Source organism: Hydra vulgaris, chromosome 06 (assembly GCF_038396675.1).
Source record: "Hydra vulgaris chromosome 06, alternate assembly HydraT2T_AEP".
Taxonomy (NCBI): domain Eukaryota; kingdom Metazoa; phylum Cnidaria; class Hydrozoa; order Anthoathecata; family Hydridae; genus Hydra; species Hydra vulgaris.
The window spans coordinates 990,973-1,013,094 of NC_088925.1; the positions used below are offsets into that span (position 1 = coordinate 990,973).

The window sequence follows — 22,122 nt, forward strand, 5'->3', positions numbered from 1 at the left end:
CGTGAGTTTTCGTTTAACGAGCGGCACGTTGTTGCGTTTGGCAAAAACAATAAATTAATATATTGAAATACTTTTTAGAAATTCGATTCTTAAAAAAAAAACGAATTTAAAAACCCAATTTAAAAAAATTTCTTTTCGAAAATTAGAATTTAAAAAAATTGTTATTTGAACATTTTTTGAAAAAAAAATTGTTGAAAAGTTCGAAATAACGAGAAAAAATTGCAATGTGGACTGAAAAAGTTCGACATACTCAAAAGTTCGAAATATCATGTATTCGAGATATCGAGAGTTGACTGTAATCCAAAGTTTCACCAAAATTTTTTTAGATAAGAACATTTTACGGGCGAGATTTTTCAATAACTTTTACAATATCCAATTATTAAAAATAAGTATTTAACGTTATGGTAAATGATAAAATAGATAAAAATTTTAGCATGTTGACTTATTCTAAAAAACTTTGTCCAAAATCAGTCAGTTTAATTATTTATTACAATTTTTTTTTTGTCAAAAAGATTTATTCGCCAATGACATAGAAGTAAGTTTCCAACTTTTAACTTTTGTTTTGAATAATAAAACTACTAATTTATTCTACTTAATTTATTAGTTTTAAAAAAAAAAAATTTAATTTTTTTAACTACTCAAAACTTTTTTAAACAATCATATAAAATGAAACATGATGTCAAATATTTAACTTTTGTTACTAGGTTAAGTTTAATTGCTTGTTAACTTAAAAGCAAACGTGCAATTATTTTTCATTACATTCGCCGGCGGGAGGCAAATATTTCCGTCTCCATTTTGGCGGCCGCAACCAGTTGGGAGGCAGAAGCCATTAGAGGCGGCCTCCAAATGATTCTGCCTCCACAATTTTCTCTGGAGATGGCTACCAATGGCTTCCGCTTTCCTAATGGCGTCAGCCTCTTTATTGTGGGTACAAAAGTGTATCATATTAAAACTGCTGAGTTTTGAATCTTTTTGACAACTTACTGTTAAAAAGACAACTTGCTGTCAAAAAGAATAAGTATTCAAAACCAGTGGTTCGTTTCTTCCGACTACCACTTTACTCCTCTCGCACAATTACATTATCTTCATTTACAATATCTTACATTTTCTATTATTTAAACACCTTGCAAAGTTATAGTACGGAAAATGCGCACAATCTTTTAATTGCAAAAAAACAGACTGCAACTCATAAACTCTTTAACTTGCAATGACACATTGATAAGGATATGGTTTATTAATTCAAAATGTGTTTTGTCAAATCTGGAAATGTCGTCCGTTCGTTGGCGATTAGACAAATAGCTCGTTCAAAATACTCAGACAAAAAAAACTCGTTCAAAACTTAGACGAAACAAAATTTAATGCATTTTTTTCTTCCGCAAAATATTATACCATAAAAAGATAAAGAAAAATTTTATTTTTATTTTTTTGAGACAAAAAAATTTAAAATAAATCTTTATCAAACAACTTGAAAAATAATGAATTACAAAAAAATCCTTTTCTCTGTCACAAAAAATTTCAAATTCATTTTAACTAAGAATTAAAAATAGTTTTAATGGTGCAAACAAAACTATTTTGAATCATTGTTACCTCATAAATATAATGTATAATAAATATAATGTATAATAAATATAATGTATAATAAATATAATGTATAATAAATATAATGTATAATAAACAATTTGGGTTCAAAAAGAATCACTCAACGGATCATGCGGTAGTCGAGCTAATAAATTAAATATCCAATGGGTTCAATAATGATTGCTATACAATAGGAGTTTTTATTGATTTGTCAAAGGCATTTGACACTGTTAACCATGATATTCTTATAAAAAAAACTAGAACTGTATGGAATACTAAACAATACCTTACTATGGTTTAAAAGTTACCTGTCAAACAGAAAGCAACACGTAATATATACAGCAAATGAAACAGAAAAACATATTATAACTTGTGGTGTTCCCCAGGGATCAATCTTAGGCCCGCTATTATTCCTACTTTATATAAATGATTTGTATTTAATATCCAAAATTTTAATGTTATTTTATTTGTTGATGATTCGAATTCTTTTTATTTAAACAGTAGTATAAAAGACCTGTTTAGAATATCTAACGAAGAATTATTAAAAATAAATGACTGGATTATAAATAATAAATTTTCAGTAAATAGCGCTATAAAAATAATTTAAGCATTATCTTGTTAGAAATTTAATTTTAAATCTGATAGTATAATTTTTATGCAGCTAGAACAAAAAGTTAAATGAAAAATCAAAAAAGTAAAAAAACTCTTTTTTTTGATAAAACGCACACTCGATTAATTGCTTAGTTTTTCGTAAGTGGCTAAGCGTCTATCTTTATCTAACTTAGTGTTAATTCCAGTTTAATTAAAAATGAACTATTATGTTATTTTTTAATATAATCATTTCTTACTCTTAAAAAACCAAAAAATTTCTCAATATAATCATTACTCACTTAATTCAATTTAACTCTTTGACTTTAACATGTCAACAAAAAAACAAAAGCATATAACTTAGCATCTAAAAGAGTACGTCAGAAATAATTGATCGTTATTTTGAATGCGTCGCCACGTAATATCAACAGAGTGGTATAACTTCTGAGTCGCTCATTTGGAATTGTGATGAAACAGGTTTTTCGAGTGATCAAAGCAAAGCAACCGTAGTTGTCGAAAAGGAGCAAGTCGTAAATTTATTGGCAACAATGAAAAAATTAATTATACTGTAAACAATAGCTGCAACGCTGTTGGACATTTTGCATCATCATTTGTGATATACAAAGCCAAAAGAAACTTTCGTCCTAACTGGGCAAGAGGTGGTCCAGTTGGCACCAAATATTAAATTTCAAAATCAGGTTGGATGGAGCACGATAGTTTATTGAATGGCTGAAAGAAGTATTTATACCCAAAACTGAGAAAATTGGTGGTATTCATATTTTAGTATTAGATAGACATACAACTCACATAACTTTGGAAGCGGTATTGCTGTGCAAAAAACCCAATATAATCTTGATTTGTCTACCAGAGCATTCTTCACATATTCTACAACCATTGGATAGAGGTGTCTTTTGTTATGTCAAAAAAGCATGGAAAGAATTTCTAACAAGGTATAACAATGAGTCAAAATGTAAGAATTTTGATAAACGAAATTTTCCACTGTTGCTCAAACTACTGTATGAGAATGGTTAATGTCGCTTGCATGCAATGCAAGCGACATTAACCATTCTCATATTTACTGGTTTCCAGTACACTGGCTTGTTTCCACTTAATAAAAACAACATAAATCATCAGACATTAGCAATCACACAAATATGTAATCCACCTGCATCAACTTTAGCAGCCTCTGCAGCACCTACACCATCTTGCTCAGACACAGCTTCATCATCTTCAACAGCCGCCGCAGCACCTACTCCAATACACACCGATTACCATCTTTCTCAACTACACCAGCTTCAAGTTTTGATAGGTATCAAGCATGTGTTGAGCGTTGCAAAAACAATATCGAGATTGAAGCAGTTTTTTCAAGCCAGAAATCAATCACATGTTAAGAAATCAAAGCAGTGCAACATGCCAAAACTTGGCTGAAAATGTTTCACCAAAGAAAATGTGATCGAGTTCCTCAAACAAAAAGATGAAGAAAAAGCAACAAAAGAACCCGTGAAAGTTGCTAAACTCAACGCAAAGCGTAGACCTTCAATGCCAATTACTCAAATGCTGAGCATAACAATGTTGAGCAACTTCAGCAAAAAAATATTGAAGAACAAGTACCAGCAGCAAAACGATTAAAAGTTGAAATGTAAAAAGTGTAGAGTACAGTTACACACAGAAATGTTGCAATGTGAGAGTTCGATGTGTCGGGAACAATTGTGCAAAGAAACATGTTTACCAAAGAAATATGTAATTGAAACTTTTTTGTTTAAACTAAACTTTTTTGTAGCAAAAAATGTAAAAACTTAAATATAGTTTCTTAAATATAAGTTGTGTTAAAAAAAAATGATAAAAAAAGGTTTGAAATTTAAAAAATTCAATGTTTTCTCAAGTGTGCGGTTTTATTAAAATGTCGCTTAAAACCGCACAATTTCTTTTTCTTTACATTTAATATTTTCGATAATTTTATTATTATTTTTTTACATATATTTATTTAATCTTATGTAGTTTTTTATTATCTATCTAATAATAAAAAAAGAAATTCTATTGAGTCTTCAAAAAATTTTTATTTACCCATAGTTATCTTATTGCAACATTGCAACATTGCATGGGGAAGTATCAATTATGGGAAACTTAACAAATCTATAGCAAATAAAAACATGCAAGTACAATTATTTTTGGTGTCAACAGAACTTCATTGATAATGTCAAAAGTGCATGTAGGCGGGCTAAAAATTAAATACAAAAATGTAAACTCCAAATCAATATGCAGAAGTTTATATTGAACTCGAGTTGCACAGAGATAATATTGAACTCGACAGATTGGAAAAAGTTTCTAAACTTAATTTACAAGATATGGGACATTCGGTACAAGTTTGTCACTCATTACTTTTACATGGTTTTAATTTAATTCCTCTTTACACGAATTCTTGAATGAAACTCATTGCCCCTAAAGTTAAAAAATGAAATATGTTGAGTAATGTTTTAAAAAGTAAAAAAAAATTAATACTTTTAAGAACACTTAGTCTGTCTGGTTACTTTAAAGTAATATATTGTGTTAATTCAGAGGCTTAGAGAGAAAAAAAAAAAAATTGTGCATTCTACCTTGGAGTTTTAAAAATTATTAAGAAAGTTTTAACTTTGATCCCTGTTTTACTTTTATTTATGTCGGTTATGGTAAACTTTAAATCCACACTTTTTAGATGATGTTCCTTGCTCTCAATGATGTTTCAAAGCAATTTTTTAATTGAGAGAGGTGGGTAAAATTGTGTTCGTTTGTAGAAATAGAATTTAAAGAGGAGGTATTCACGTAGATTATCATTTTTTTTTTAAATATTTACTGATGTAATTAAGGAAGTAAATGCATAGGTGAATGATGATTATTTGAGTTATAATTGACCGACTTTAAGAGGTAGAAAGAGGGGCGGAAGCAGCATTTTTTGATGTTTGAGCTTACTTTCAGACATGAAAATTTATAGTTTTATAATTTTATTACCCTCAACTAAATTTATATTTATCGATAAATTTTAAAATTCAAACCATAATCTCTAAGCGTTCAAAAATTAAGACCATATAAATTTTGAACCAACCTTAATTTGAGGATGTTACAAATTTTATAAGGCCATAATTTTTGAACCCTATAATATGCATGATATAAATTTTTGAAATTTAAAAAAAATTCATACCATTACCTCTTAAGATTTTATAAATTTGTAAAAAAACAATATTTTATCAACTTTCTCCTCTCATTTTTAGTGCAGGTTTAGCAAAAATTTTAGGGCTTCTTTTTTCCCATGCTCCAATCATCGCAATTTTTTGGAAAATATCCTTAGTTGACACAAGTATAATCATGTAAATTTCTGGAGTTTGCCCCATGCCTGGAACTCAAACATCAAAAAATGCTGTATCTCTGAGAAGCATATAATATTTTAATATTTTTCTCCGGGGAGAATATTTTAAGTTTATACCAAGTTCATACCAACATTCTGATTTTACAGCATAATCAAAAAAATTTTAATCAAATAAAAGCATTATTATTAAACTTTTAGAAATAAAAAACTCAATTAGGTCGTATTTTTAAACATTCAATAATTATTATTAAAATATACTTGATTTTAAATTAGTAAAGAAGGTTGATGTGAATTTTTCCTCACAAAGTCATCAAACAAAAATATTTAAATTTTTTGATAGAAAAAGGTCTTTCGTATATATCTGTTTTTACATTACAATATTTCTTAATACTTATTGTTCCAATCAAGCTTGATGACAAGTAACCGACTTAACATAGTGATCGAAAATACACTAACTTACTCTAATGTTAACTACTTACCTAATGTTCCAAAATGGTTTAATATTTGTTAAAATTTTAAGTAATATAAATATATTTTTGCATAAAAAATAGATTTATAATGTATTTAATCACTCAACCTTCTAAATTTAAAAACATTGAATCCGAATAAATCTTAAAATGTACGCTGAAATTATTTGAAAAGAACTGAAATCCGTTTTGAAAATAAATCTAACGCCATTGGATTAAATTAATGTCAGCAAAGCTTATGAAAAACAATTAAAAGACATAATCATTTCATTATATTGAACAATATATTATTTACAATGAATACCATTTACATTATATAGAGCGATTACCACACAATACTACAGATTTTTCATAATTTTATAATTTGCTAACAGCCGAATAAGGAATAAAAAATAACGTTAAAGTCATAGAATTTTTTTAAAAGTTATGGAAGCCAAAGTTTAAGGTAAGAAAATACTTTCCCATAAATTTCTTCTTTTTAAACTCTGTTAAATTGATAAGCATTTTGCAAAAAATCCATCATTCGTTTCCGGTAAGTTGTAAACATTGAATTTACTCACCAAACATACTCTGAAATTCAATTATATATCAAAACTAATAATACATATGTAATGTAAAAAAAAAATTTTTTTGTTTAATTTTGATAAGATTAAAAAACTTAGAAATATACCTAAAGCGATCGACTGTGAGTTTTGTATAACTGATGTAATAAACAACAATTTCGCAAAAATTTGAGATTTTTCGCACACGTCTAAAACTTTCATTAAATTAGTAAACATAACTGGATACAAGATTTTTTTTAAATTAATTTTTGCATTTGCAAATAAACAGATAAAAAGAAAATAGGTAATCATACTTAAAAAGACAATGTAAGCTCGACCTAATATAGACCTATGCCTTGAGTTCCTATAATCTTGCTTTTTTTTGCATCGATTTCATATTTGACTGTCATAAATCAATAGCTCACAATTTTCGCCTTATATATATATATATATATATATATATATATATATATATATATATATATATATATATATATATATATATATATATATATATATATATATATATATATATATATATATATATATATATATATACATACATACATATATATATATATATTATATATATATATATATATATATATATATATACATACATACATATATATATATATATATATATATATATATATATATATAAATTAAATTACAAATTAATTATATATAATTTATCATTGCTCTGTTCTTTTAGAACATTGAGTACTCTGTTTGTAGAATACACTACATAATTTATATATATATATATATATACATATATATATATATATATATATATATATATATATATATATATATATATATATATATATTGTTAATTTTATATACATATATATATTGTTAATTTAATTTTGCTTTAGTAAGGGAATTTTTTCTACTTCTAATTATCGGCAATGTTACGTTGTTGTACGACAAATAAAATAAACCAACATAATACGACATGGCTAGATAATATAACCCAACCCAATACGGGTTTAAATTTTATTTTTAAGATAACAGATTTTTTTCAGGAGCAATAAGAAATTCACAAATTGTTTAACAACACTTTCAGTTTATTTACTTCCTAAAGGTAAGAAGATTCCCTGTTAAATCTTCAACGCAATAAGATTGGTTGTTGAATCTTTAACGCAATAAGATTGGTTGTTGAATCTTCAACGCAATAAGATTGGTTGTTGAATCTTCAACGCACTAAGATTGGTTGTTGAATCTTCAACGCAATAAGATTGGTTGTTGAATCTTCAACGCAATAAGATTGGTTGTTGAATCTTAATTAAAGAAGAATTTTTATATTTCTTACATAAAACTTTCTTTTTTAACATATATTAAGTTTTCAATCGAATTTATTTACTTATGCTAAGTTTATTTTTCATATTTTTATATGATAAACTTTTTAAACTGGGTATACGCCGGATTTATTCAATCATTTTAAAATGTTGGTGTGAAAATCGATGCTGCGTACTTAAAGTACACAGATCAATCAAAAGGTGCAAAAAATTTCATTTTAAAATCTTTAATAATTACTACATAGTCATAACTCGTATTATACCATAATTAATAAATATAAAAGTTATATAAATACCAATATTAGTATAAACTTTTAATTAAATAATTTTTTATATTGTGTGTGTAATTGATATGATAGGTAAAGATAAATTTTGTCATCTTTGTTTCAAATTGTTTGTCATTTTTATTTCAAACTATTTGATTTATTTCAAACTGGTTTTATATTTAATCAAACTATTTTTATCTTTACTTCAAACTATTTAATTTATTTCGAGCTGTTTGATTTATTTCAAACTGTTTTTATATTTGGTTTACGTAACTTTTGAAAGTTGTTTTGGATTACATTGAATCCTATATTTTAATATCCATAGTATTTGTTTATTTAGTAACCATTTAACATTCTTTTAGCATCAACTCGTTTTATTATTGTCAATATGCACAACTTTGCATTTTAAAGTTTTCAACTTTCAAAAAATATTTAATAAAGATTGTTTAATACAATTATTAAAAATGTTGAAAGATTTGTAATAATTATATTTGAACATCATTGTTAATTATATTTATTAAATTAATTATATTTGAACATCATTAAATTTTAATAATTATATTTGAACATCATTAAATAACTGATTTAAAGCAAGAAGTTAGAAAACTTGAGAAAAAAATTTAAAAACAAAGAAACAAAGCAAATGAAGCAATATAAAGTAACGCATATATTAAAATACTTTAGGTTTTTTTTTATAAAACATTTGCTATAAAAGATTCAGATCAAGAAGATTGAAGGCAAGTGAAATTCATTCTTCAGAAACTAAATGTTTTGGATAAAATAAAAGTACAATCTTTAAATTCTTTTTGTGATCCTACATTCTTTTGTGTGATTTTGAGTAATTTGTACTCTTAAAAACTTCTTATTATCTTTATGGTATTATGTCTAATTCTTTAATATTAGAAAAATGTAACTTTGACACATTTAACAAACTCTAAACTCTACTTCATGCTCAAGTCAAATTAGATTGCAAAAAAATTATTGCGGCTGAAACCTGGAAACAAAAAAACCCTAATCTTTTTGCGCGCTACCCCAAATCTTAAAGCAATAAATAAGAATTTTTTTATATATCCTCCGCATCAGTATTGTTAGATTTCAAACTTTATCCAATAATCTTTCAGCGGGGGTTAGAAATTTTACCAGAGATGCCGGAATGCACGAGTGCAGAGGGTGCTTTGTACCTCTTAACTTACTGGGACCATAATCAAGGATATAACAGTTGCACCAAGTTAATACACTATTGTATTTAAATACTCTATTTGTGCTGGTTATTTATATTTTAGCTAAAAAAACGGGAACAAAAAATGAAAAAAAAGTTGAGATCTTTAACCACACAACCATGGCGCAGTGGTTATCAGGCACAGAATCAAGAGTCTCATGGTTCAACAGCGGCTCTGTGATAAGACCGTAAAGAATTTTTGGAGCACCTTAACAACAACAACAACAACAACAACAACAACAACAACAACAACAACAACAAAAATAATTTAAAAATAAATTAAAAATGTCTTATAATGTAATTTCAATGGAGCCTTGACGTTTATATGTCATTGCTTTTGCAGACGCTGAATTTATTTTTGAATAATGTTATTGCTAACTTTTGTTTGTGTCCTTTTATAACAAATTGCACCCGTTGCCTTATACATTTTTAAGCATCTCTGAACTTTACATAGTCATGAAATTCAAACGCTGATTATTTTGTTTGATGAAATTTTAAACCTGTTGATGAATACAAGAAAAAAAAACTTTAGATAAAAAAAATTTTAAATTTAAGTTGTCATCAAAAATGCATGATTTAGTGAACGAATATTATATAAACAAGATTTAATGAATGAACATTATAATTGCAAGGTTTAGTAAATGGATATTATATATGCAAGATTTATAATACAGTTTTTTTTCAAGAATTAGCTTTCTTCAAACAAAGGATTGCTTGGGGCGTTTTCGAAGAATATTTATATAATCTCATCAAACCATATTCAACCACAATAACTCTTAATTTCTCACAATAATGGATGCTTTTATCTCACAATAATGGATGCTTTTTTATCAGATAAAATAAATCTTTTTAGTGAATCTTTCTTAATTACACTGCTTCAAATATTTGGTTCTTATGTAACACCAAGCAAGATCATTTTTTTTTATTGAGATACCCTGAAATGTACTTGATAACTTTCCAACTAACACACAACGTCTTAAATGTACTTGATGACATCTGAAATGTACTTGATAACTTTCCAACTAACACACGACGTCTTAAAATTTTTACACTTCTTTTGGACGTCGTGTGTTTACTGGGTTATCTATTTTTTTCATTGTTGGATACAAACATATTAGTGTCTTTTAACACAACACAGACTTGAGCATTGCTTTTATTCTTGTCCTAACTGAATTTAAAATCTATTCAGGATATGTTAAAAAAAAAAAATAAAAAAAGTGCTTCATCTTCTTTAAATATCTTCAGGGGCCGTGTTCTCATTTCTTAACGTTACTCAAAAATATTTTTTTAACATTAATAAAAAAATTCTTTAAAAAAAATATTTTTTCAAACTAAATGCTTTATTTTAGTAATAGTTTTATTTATAGAAATTTAAATAAAGTTTTCGTAATTTCTTTACTTTATTTATTTTTAGACAAAAGCACCGTTAAGCTTAACGGATAGGTGTTAATACAGCTGCAGGGTTACAATAAATTCCAGGTATTTAATTGGATAATAGAGTACTTTTTTAACCCAAAATCATTAAACTTTGACTTGGTTGGGTCTATCAAAATCACCACAAGCCATTTTTTTAAAATATTTTTGTTTTGAAATTTTTTTCAGTAAAATGAAGATCAGCAATTTTAAATAAATGGTGTTCATAAGGATGGTGTTCATACGTATAGTATTCAAAAAGTAGAGCTATGCTGATTATTTCCTCGGTCAGTTTCTTATCTAACAGGATTAGTTGTATTTTTGCAGTAATGTATCTGTATATGAGATTTGCATGAGAAAAATCGGTTCTTTCCGAATTCATCTGCTAGTTATTAAAATAAACTGCTCATCACAAAAGAAGCAACATAAGTAATTCCCACCATAATACCATCATGATACCACCATGATTCTATATTGAAAAATATATCCGCAAGAGGAGAACGAAACAATTTCGCTTTTATCTCTTTATACTGTTTTAAGACGTAAATGTCTATTTTTTTAATTTACTTTATTTTATTTTAATAGACGTCTTTATTTATTCACTTATTTCAACAAACATCAATTTTATCAATTATTATATTATGTTATTTTTTTTACCGTTTTGTTTTTAATAATAAAAAAAAATATTGCTTCATTTTCAGAAAAAAAATGGGTTTAATTGTAGACATGTCTAAACTAGAATTTGTTAAAACCAATAATTGAAACACTAGTCGATAATTTTTTATAAATGCAGAGTTCGCAGTCAAAATATTAAATATTGAATCTATATAATATACTCTTTCAAAGTAATAGTGTTAACTACTAAAAATACATCTTTAAATCAAAATAAACGTAAATAAAATAAATAGGATTAGTGGAAAAGTTTGTGCGTAAGAAACCCTCTCATAAAAGTTATTAAATATCAATTTTTTTTTTTAGTTTTATAAACTTTTATACATCAAAAAGTAGTAATATATTATTTCAATCTATACTTATTTAATAAGTAATTATAAATCCAATGTATACAGATCATTTTACCCAGAATTTCAAGTTCATCCACGAAGTCGACAAAATAATCTTTCAAGTATCATCGTTAATCATCGTATCATCGTTAATCATCGTTAATCTTCATCAAGTGAGATCAGAACAAACGACTTGCGCAACAACAAGTATTGAACTGTATGAAGAGAGATAAATTCTTCATGAACTGTTTTGCATCACAGTGTAGTATCCTGCTGCAAAAATTTATTGATTTGACTTTATCGTGTTCAAAAAGCGGCTGGATGAATATCTGGGTGAACGAATGAATGAATGAATGGATAAATATTTATAATCATTTAAAGAGCAGAATCAAAGATAACACAAAATAAATTCTCTTTGTATTACATAATTATTATATTATATGTTTTTAAGTATGGTACTTGTGTGACAGATGTGCACAAGTATCGAAGGTTATCAGTATAAAGTACCTGATGCAGTACATCTTCGTTAATAATTTTTTGTTGAATATTTTTTATTTTTTCAGAATTTAAAATTTTTTTACAGATTGTTGTGTGTTATTTTATTTTATTTACAAATGAAACAAACTTAACTTCATACAAAGCTATCGCGTACCGCGTATCGCGTATCGCTATAGCGTATAGGTATAACTACATACAAGCTATGGCTATAGCGTATACGTATAGGTTAGATATGTTACACTTTACGTCGTTACACCATGCATATGTTACACCGTGAATCAAAAAAACCCCTATAACATTTTTTTTTAAACTATAATTTTATTCAAGATATAAACTCATCTTGATTTTACCTTTAACCACTGTTTGTTGTTAACTTATTTCCTTAATAATTGAAAGATATAAAAAAAATTTCAAATAACAGTTTATATAAAGTATGTTTATTAAAACAGTAATAAACATGCCATTTGTTATGATTAATTATCCTCAAAAAAAAAATGTGACATCAAAAAAACATCAAATTTCTTAGTTAATAAAGTTTTGTCAAAGGTCAAGTAGAAAGCAATGGTAAAAAATTAAAATTTGTATTATAAAGCCGGATATAACATTTATGTTTTTTAAGTTTAAATTTGAGACAGACGTTTATCCGGTTGGCGAAAGAAGTATGGAGATAAACAAAATCTACCGACAAGCACGTGTTTAATTTCGAACACGTGCGTCATGATAGGAAAAATATTAAAAATCATTGATTCATATAATTTTTATAAACAATAATATAAAACAAAAATAATAATATAAAACAAAAATAATAATAATAACAATAAACAAAAATAATAATATAAAACAAATATAATAATAATAATAATTATAATAAAAATATCATATGATTGTTAATCCAAAGTAATAATTGTATAAAGTAAAGATAAACTTGCTATTTATTTTTTAACTTTTTTTTTTAAGCTAAAAAATATGTAGCATATGAAGTAGAAAAAAAAAAAAAATGTCTAAGCTGCCGTCTCAATTAAATTTAAACATTAAAGTAAACTGATAATCGTTTGTTAATGTAGTATGTAAACTATATACTGTATATAATGTAGTATGTAAACTATATACTATATAATGTAGTATGTAAACTATATACTGTATACTTAAATTGACCAAGATTCCCTTATTTACTTAAAAAAAGTATTTTGTATATCTTATAAGTATAGTACTTGGTTAAAAACAGAGATTAAACTGTCAATAACAGAAGAAAGTCAGATGTTTTCTAATTTGAAGTGTTTTTGCTGAATTTTGATTGCTATAATCATATTGCACTCAATTTATCTTTGTAAATGTTTAAATCATGAAATCACTTTTTTAGGGAATTTACTAACAAAAAACAAACACAAAAACTTACTAAGAATCGGTTTGGACAGAATCATCTAAGTATTAGAGATCTATTTGAACAAAAAAACAAAACAAAAAACAAACAAAAACAAACATTTTTTATCATTCTATTTCATTTTTTCTAAAAAGTTAAGATTAAGTGAAAAATTAAATTTCACAAAAAAATACAAAGTTATAGAAGTGAAACAATGTATCCAAATAGAAGAAAAAGAGAAAAAAGATACTTTCACATCTAAAAAAATTAAACAGTCAAATAAACACACTTCTTGCAAGGTTTATTTCAGTAAATGCCACAGGTTTGCTAACACATGCTAATTACAATAAAAAGATAACAGGTTTTTTAACAAAATTTTTATTTTTGAACTATATTTTGACAATAAATTCTAATTGTTCATGTTTGGTTTGAACTATATTTTGACAATAAATTCTTTGTTCGTGCTTGGTTTACTTAGGAACATTTAAAGGTAAAAAATTAGTATTTGAGAAATGAAATCTAGCAATTTTGATAATGAATTTAATGCAAAAGTTTAATCTTTTAAAATTTTGTGAAAAAAATTTATTTTAAATATTCAATTAAATAATATCATTTTTTTATAGATTCAATTGACATGAATATTCAAAGTAAAGGGAACATTTTGTTAGAGCTAATGGAAGAGGCCATTGCACACGCTGATATAAACTGTAGAAATGCTGCAAAATCAGCATATTATGGAATCGAACGAACAGTTGAAGCTTTATATAATCGCAAAAAAAATTTAGAAGAAGCTTGGAAAGATAGAAAGAAAATCTTAGAGCAATCAATGGATTCATGTAAACTAGACAGCGAAATTAAAGTGGTGAGTTTGCAAAAGTTTTTAAATGCGATTTTTATTATTTTTGTTTTATTTGTTATTTAAATCTTTTATAACTTTTTTAAAAAAATATCTGAAACATATAAATTAAATCTTATAAAGTGTGCTCAATGGCTGTTAACTGATGGAGAAAAGTATTTAGCAAGCCTTAAAACTTGTTCATTAACAGAAGAACTGACAATCATGCTGCAAAAACATCATGATTTTAACGAACTTTTTGAGGTAATTTTTTTTTTAAAATCAAATGAAGATAAGATTGAATCAAGATGTTCAGGAATATTAATTATATGTTATTAATTATTAAATTATCAATTAATAATTAATATATATATATATATATATATATATATATATATATATATATATATATATATATATACACAATATTAATTATAATCGTAATGTTCTAGAAATTTATATAATAGTTTGATAACCCTTGATTTTGTGTTTTAGTTTTTATATTGTGTCTTTTGCTAACTTTTTATTTTAAATATTTGTATAAAACAATATATATTTGTATAAACAAACTTAAATTTGTATAAACAAATATATAAACAATTTTTAAATAAAAGAATTAAATTGTTAAGTGATTTATAGGATTGAGACTTATTTATTTATTTTTTAACCAAGTTCATTTTTAACAAGACTTCAAGCAACCATTACTTATGTTGGGAGTTAGGAGGTAATAAATTGAAATTAAAAAATTGAGTTAAAAAGCAAGAAGATGGTTGACAGAATTCCTGAAAAACTGTATACTGTATGAGTGCGGAAAGCACAAAGGCGAGAAAGAAAAAAAAATAGTGAATTTAAAAATTTCCAAAGTATTGATGTTTTAGGAAAAAACTAGATGAATAAAAGTTTTTGAGCATGAAAGATATTACAGTAAAGTAATGTTTGGGGAGATTGTGATTTGGTTATTGGAGCAAAAGATGGTCATGCACACTTATGCAGTGATCATAGTATTATTTGTAGAAGAGAGAAAGGGATGCATATTTAGGACAATGGGATGGAGGCTTGGCAGCTATATCATGTCCAACTACATTTAAAATGCATTTTTAGATCTTTTATAAAAGTGTATTAAATATATAATTGAATCAGGAGTAAGAAAATAATGCAAGTGAAGCTTCAGAAAGAAAGAATATATAATGTTTTAGTGAAGATTAATGCAAGTGAAGCTTCAGAAAGAAAGAATATATAATGTTTTAGTGAAGATTAATGCAAGTGAAGCTTCAAAAAGAAAGAATATATAATGCTTCACTCTCAACATTTTTTTTAAAAAAAATAATGAAAGTGAAGCTTACTATACATGTGCTAACTTTGCATTAGACTTAAAAGTGATCAAGAAGCGATGTCTATTTATCAAGAGATACTTAAGTTGTGTCATCAGTTAAAGTATACTTGTGTCATCAGTTATAGTATAGTTGTGACATCAGTTAAAGTATATAGTTGTGTCATCAGTTAAAGTATAGTTGTGTCATCAGCAAATAGAGACACTGTAGAAGTAAGGTTATCTAAAACATCACTCATAGGTACCAATAGGTAAGAGAGCTTATGGGACCTTGTGGTGCACTAGAGGTTACTGGAAATTTTTTTTTTTTAATTAAACTTACAAGATGAGTTAAAGGATTTTTAGAATAAGAATTTTTTTGTAACTAGTTCTTTCTTACTCTTGGGAGAAATAAAATTAGAATAATAAAAGAGGTGCTAAACTTGTTTTTGTTAACGATTTATCAAAATTAAGCGAGCTAGTGCTGCTGTGAACTAATGCTATTAAATATTAAAATATAATATTATGTAAATAATACTAACAAAAACAAATATAACATATTAATCAAAAAAAACATTTAAAGTAGTTTTTTATTATTTTTTTTATCTAAATAAAACATTAGTATAGTAACTATGACAATCATCTGGAAATGATACAATTATATGCTATGAAGGGTGAGATTATAGTTATAATATCATGAAAAGTGCAAGAAAAAAGTTAAATAAGGTTTAAAAAATTATGTTAATAATTTCAAACAAAATTTTTTTAAAAAGATAATCACCATATTCATCGGTAAACAGTAATGACAGTGGTGATTTCAATCATCACCATAGTAATGCATTTTATATCTAATTATAACACAATAATTGTAAAATTTTTATGTTTTGTTTAGAGTCTAAATAATTTTCTTCTTTAGAATAAACATAAAGAAGCAAAAAAACTTATTTCTGATGGTCAAAAATTGATTCAGCAAGGTCATTTTGATGTGGCTGCAGTAAAGTATATGATAAGTAAACTAGATCGATTGTTTATTTCTTTCCAAATGAAGCTTGATCACTTAAGAAACCTTATGGAACAATCTTTAACTTTCTATGAATCTGTTAAAACGGTATGATTGCATAAACCATCATCATCATCATCATCATCATCATCATCATCATCATCATCATCATCATCATCATCATCATCATCATCATCATCATCATCATCATCATCATCATCATCATCATTATTATCACCACCACTACCACCATCATCATCATCATCATCATCATCATCATCATCATCATCATCATCATCATCATCATCATCATCATCATCATCATCATCATCATCATCATCATCATCATTATTATCACCACCACTACCACCATCATCATCATCATCATCATCATCATCATCATCATCATCATCATCATCATCATCATCATCATCATCATCATCATCATCATCATCATCATCATCATCACATTGTCAATTTTAATTCAAAATATTTAATGTGATATAATTAAATATATTTAATTAAATTTAGGGTTGGGCGGGGTTAGTTGGGCAATTTTTACTAAATCTAACAGATCTCTTGAACGGTACATTGGATTAATATAATTTTTTCACTATTAGAAAGACAATTTGATATGCTAAAAAATGGTTAGACAAAAAAACTTTTTTCGATTTGTTTTAGATAATATAGCCTAAAGTTTATTAGGCTGCTCAACCTACCCCAGCGGGGTAAGTTGAGCAATTGTGTGGGGTAAGTTGAGCAATAAAAAAATGAATGTATTTCTGTGACAACTATTAACTCTGTTATAAAACCAAAACATAGCTTCCTAATAAATTAAATATATACTGTCAATTTTAACAAATATTTAAGATATGAATATAAAAACTAATATTTATGAGACTAAAATAAAAACAAAACAAAACTTTTCAATCTTAAAACTAAACACAACTTTTTAAACACAATTTTAAACAAAACTTGTTAATATTATGATAAAATAATCACTAAACACTTACATGTTAGTCTTCAATTTTCATTTTGAAGTTAATACAAATTAAGTTTTGACCAGAATGTGAATCACATTTTGAATGAGACCATTGATTGCAACCTTGACACTGGATCCAATTTTCTTCTGGTAGGCTCTTCAGAATAAGTTTCCTAACATACAAGACAAGCATAATCGTGTTCTGTCTTTAATTTTTTTGTCATCTTAGTTTTTTTGTTTGATTGTTATTTAACTTTTTTTAATATACTAAGCAGCAGAGTCTCCTTATTGCAATGATCTGTTAAGGATTGACAGGCAAAACTTTTTTTTGGTTTCTTTAAAATTTCTTTCTTTTTTAAAATTTCGTTTTTTTGTTTGTTTGCTTCTTTACTTTTTTTAACATACAATGTAAATGAGTCTTTTTATTACCATGCTCTTTATTATTATTTGAAAGAGATTGACAGGTAAATAATTTTTTGTTATTCCTTAACTTTTTTAAGTTTCTTAGTTTTCTGCTGTCTTAGTATAATTCTTTCTGGAGTATCTGTTAGAATGGCAGCTTTCCTTTTTCTTTGTCTTGTCAAATGTATCTTTCTTGGTGCTGCTTTTGGGTAAGGTCTCACAGTTTCTGGAGAAAATGCTCTAGGAGTTTCAGGAATAAGTAATGTTGTCTCTTTATTAATACTATTTTTTGACAGATTAACCTGAAGATGATGTTAAACGTACTTCTATACGGTCTGTCACAAATGATGGTAAAAAATACTCAGCAAAAATGTTTCCATTGTACAGGTATACACCAGTTTTTTGAAAACCCTTTGTAATGTTAGTACACGTTGTAGCTAATGGCAATGAATCAGATACAATTTTTAGTATATCATAAATTGTTATGGCTTTTCCAGGATTTTTTCTCAGTCATGCATCTTGTGCAACTGATGGGTACTTTTTAAAAGGTCTAAACACTGATACATCTAGTGGCTGCAGCTTATGGCTGCAGTGTGGTGGTAAAGACAACATGACTATTCCCTTCTTAGCTAACTTAAGTGTTTCTAAATGTAAGTGAGAAGAGTGATTGTCCAAAATTAACAGAATTTTATATTCATTTGAAGGCTTCACATGCCTAATGAAATGTTGCATAAAATTTTTGAATTCATTATCTGTAACCCTGCCACTTCCATTACCTACCCCAATACAGTCTGGTGGACCATTATTAACAAAATAATCTTTGTAATTTTTCTGAAGGAATACAAACATTGGAGGCACTGTATTTCCGGAGGCAGATAAGTGATTACCATTGTGACATTAATGCCTCTTTCCCCAGATGTCATAGCACCAACATTTCTCTTGCCCTTTACAGCCATAATTCCACTAGGTTTTACAACTGTAGATACACCAGTTTTGTCAACCTTCCATATTTGTGAAGTACTGAATTTGTATATATAACTTATCCTAACTTTACCATAACTTCACCTAACATATCAAAAAACACTTTTACATTTGCAGCATTAAATGATGTTACCCTACCAAGGCTAGTTGCTTCAGTTTTCCTTATAGATAATTGAGGATTTCTTTTTAAAAACTAGCCATCCACTCTTTACCAGTCATCTTATTTACTGTCCAAGAATCTGGTATTTTGATTTTGAATTAAAGAGCACATGCATTAATACGCGAGAGAAGGAACATCGTTAGGAGTATAGCCATAAAATATAGATGCTATTTGCAATAAATAATTTTTTAAGGCGCTTTCTTGCTCTTGGGAAAAAATTAATCTAGGTTTGGAATAACCCATGGATGGGTAACCACTAGAGTTAAGTTTTAAAATGTATCTTGTTAATGTCATTCTCTTGATGTTGAATTCTTTAGCAGCTGCAGTAACACTTTTTTTCCCTTCAAAACAGAACTTGCTGCATTACTTAGCTGCTGGCTTGAGAAATATATATAAATGTATGAATATGTATATATATATATATATATATATATATATATATATATATATATATATATATATATATATGTATATATATATATATATATGTATATATATATATACATATATATATACAAACACTAGATTTAAAATTTTTTTGAATAAAAAATATTTTAAGGGGTCCCTCAAGACCCTTGAATATTTAATGGGTCCCTAATATTTTCAAAAAAAAATTTTTCAAAAATATGTCAACCTGGTACTCAAATGAAGCGAAATTATATAAAAATTTCAAAAATTATATAGATTTCAAATATAGAACTGTTATTTTTGGTTTTATTACATGAAAAACTACTTTTTTTAACAAAAAACAAAAAAAATGCATTTTTTATGTATTTTTATGACAATTTTAATAAATAAGTTAAAATTTTTCCAAGTTAAATATTATTTTTAAAATTTTTATATAATTTTGATTCATTTGAGTACCAGGTTGACATACTTTTAAAAAACTTTTTTTTTGAAAATATTAGGGACTCATTAAATATTCGAGGGTCTTGAGGGACCTCTTAAAATATTTTTTATTCAAAAAATTTTTAAATTTAGTGTTTTTGTATTAGATAGAACACATTAAGGGGGTCTCTGCATAAATTTTTTAAAAATGTTGTTTTTTGGGACACCCTAATATATATATATATATATATATATATATATATATATATATATATATATATATATATATATATATATATATACATACATATATGAGTGTGTGTGTGTGTGTGTATGTGTGTGTGTGTGTGTGTGTGTGTGTGTATGTGTGTGTGTGTGTGTGTGTGTGTGTGTGTGTGTGTGTGTGTGTGTGTGTGTGTGTGTTAGTATGTGTGTATAAACACACACACACATACTCTCTAACTGTTATATACCAATATTTAAAGTTTTCTATTTAAATATAGTAATATTAAATAATATATATAAATATAGTATAAAGAATCAAAATATAAATGATATATTATATTTTATATACATATTTTGATTATATATACTATAAAATGATTATATATTTTTTAAATATGCACACTATCATAATATTGTTATCATAATAAACATAGTAAACAAGATTAATTTAAAATATTTATTCAAGAACTTTTCAACTTTAAGATTTTATTGGCCAAGTAATATTGAAGTTAAAATATTTTTAAAATATTAAAAAATCAAATAATTTTAAACCATAATAACATATTTAAAAAAAAAAGGTTTAAGATATTATCTTATAATTGTAATGAGTATTTTATAATTATTAGTTTCAAAGTGTGCGTGGACCTTAAAATGTTTACCAAACGAAATTTTATCTTCGCGTCTGATAGAGCCATTTTATTAATCATTGTCAAATCTGCTCAACTTACCCCTACTAGACAAGGCAACACATCAGTTAGGTTATAAAAAGAACTATAAGACTTGGAGAAAAAAGGATAATTATAACCAATAGCCAAATAAATGGGTAAAATATAAACACTTAAGTGATTCCAGAGAACTTTTTTAAGCATCTAAGAGAAAAATAGTAAAAATATTTCTTTTTACTTTTTTGGTCCAAAATCGAAAAAGTGTCCATGCATGTTACTGAATCGATGTTAAACAACCATTTGATGCGCATTTTATTATCATTCTAATCCTATCTTTTATCCATTAGATGTTTTGCCATGTGATAAGTACTTTTTGAGATATTTTCGTTGCCTAACTTGCCCCTATGCTTAATCGCCCTGCTCTACCCTATCTATTATTTATTATTTATTTTATCAAAATTAAAAAAATTAAAAAATTGTTTAGGTTACTGAATCATTAGAAAAGATAACTGCCAAACTCGATAACAAAACAAATGATCTTGAAAAAGCAAAGTATCGCAAAGAAGCTATTCAAATATCTTCATTAGTTTTACGTGAAGGTCAGCTGCTTTTAAAAAAAACAAATGATGTAAAGGTAGCTGAGCTTTTAAAAAAGCTTAACAATGTTCATAAAAGTATTATGGCCAAGACTGATGGAAGACAGTTCACTGGAGATGCTGACCTTAGTGCATTAAACTCAGAAATTGAAATAATATCAAATTGGATTACTAATATCGGTGAGAACTTTTTGGACACTCACACAATTGTTGGGGATCGACAACAATTAGCAACAACATTTCTTAATGAACATCAACAGTTACTTGCTGAACTTGCAAACTATGAAAAGGAGTTACTCAGAATAAAATCAAGTAATCTTGAGATACAGAAAAAGAAAAAGAAAAATGAACTTAGCGATAAAATAGAAAGTCTTCAAATAAAGTTTTCATCATTATCAGAAAGAATAAAACATAGAATTAACATTGTTACTATGATGATTGCTTTTATTGATCACACAGATGAAGTATGTTATTTATTAAATTAATTAAAAAGTTTAAGCTTTTTTTAGTAAATAATATTTTGAATAATTCTTTTGCTTGTTCTGTCTTCATTTATTTTGTAA

The 22,122-nt window shown here is 26.3% G+C and overlaps 1 protein-coding gene across 4 annotated transcripts in view; it reads left to right on the forward strand.

Moving 5' to 3' along the window:
* Positions 1-6,271: 6,271 nt before the first annotated feature.
* LOC100212532 (titin) overlaps positions 6,272-22,122 on the forward strand; it is a 156,822-nt gene continuing 140,971 nt past the window's right edge. For 2 of the 4 annotated variants that reach the window (XM_065798919.1, XM_065798923.1), the window contains exons 1-5: positions 6,276-6,418; positions 14,200-14,438; positions 14,556-14,675; positions 16,637-16,828; positions 21,448-22,023. In XM_065798919.1, the coding sequence (XP_065654991.1) occupies positions 14,211-14,438; positions 14,556-14,675; positions 16,637-16,828; positions 21,448-22,023 (1,116 nt within the window). In that variant the 5' untranslated portion in view covers positions 6,276-6,418; positions 14,200-14,210. Of the gene's footprint in view, positions 6,419-10,718; positions 10,784-10,906; positions 11,005-14,199; positions 14,439-14,555; positions 14,676-16,636; positions 16,829-21,447; positions 22,024-22,122 lie in introns of all 4 variants that reach the window. The other 2 variants (XM_065798922.1, XM_065798920.1) reach the window with 2 other exon arrangements.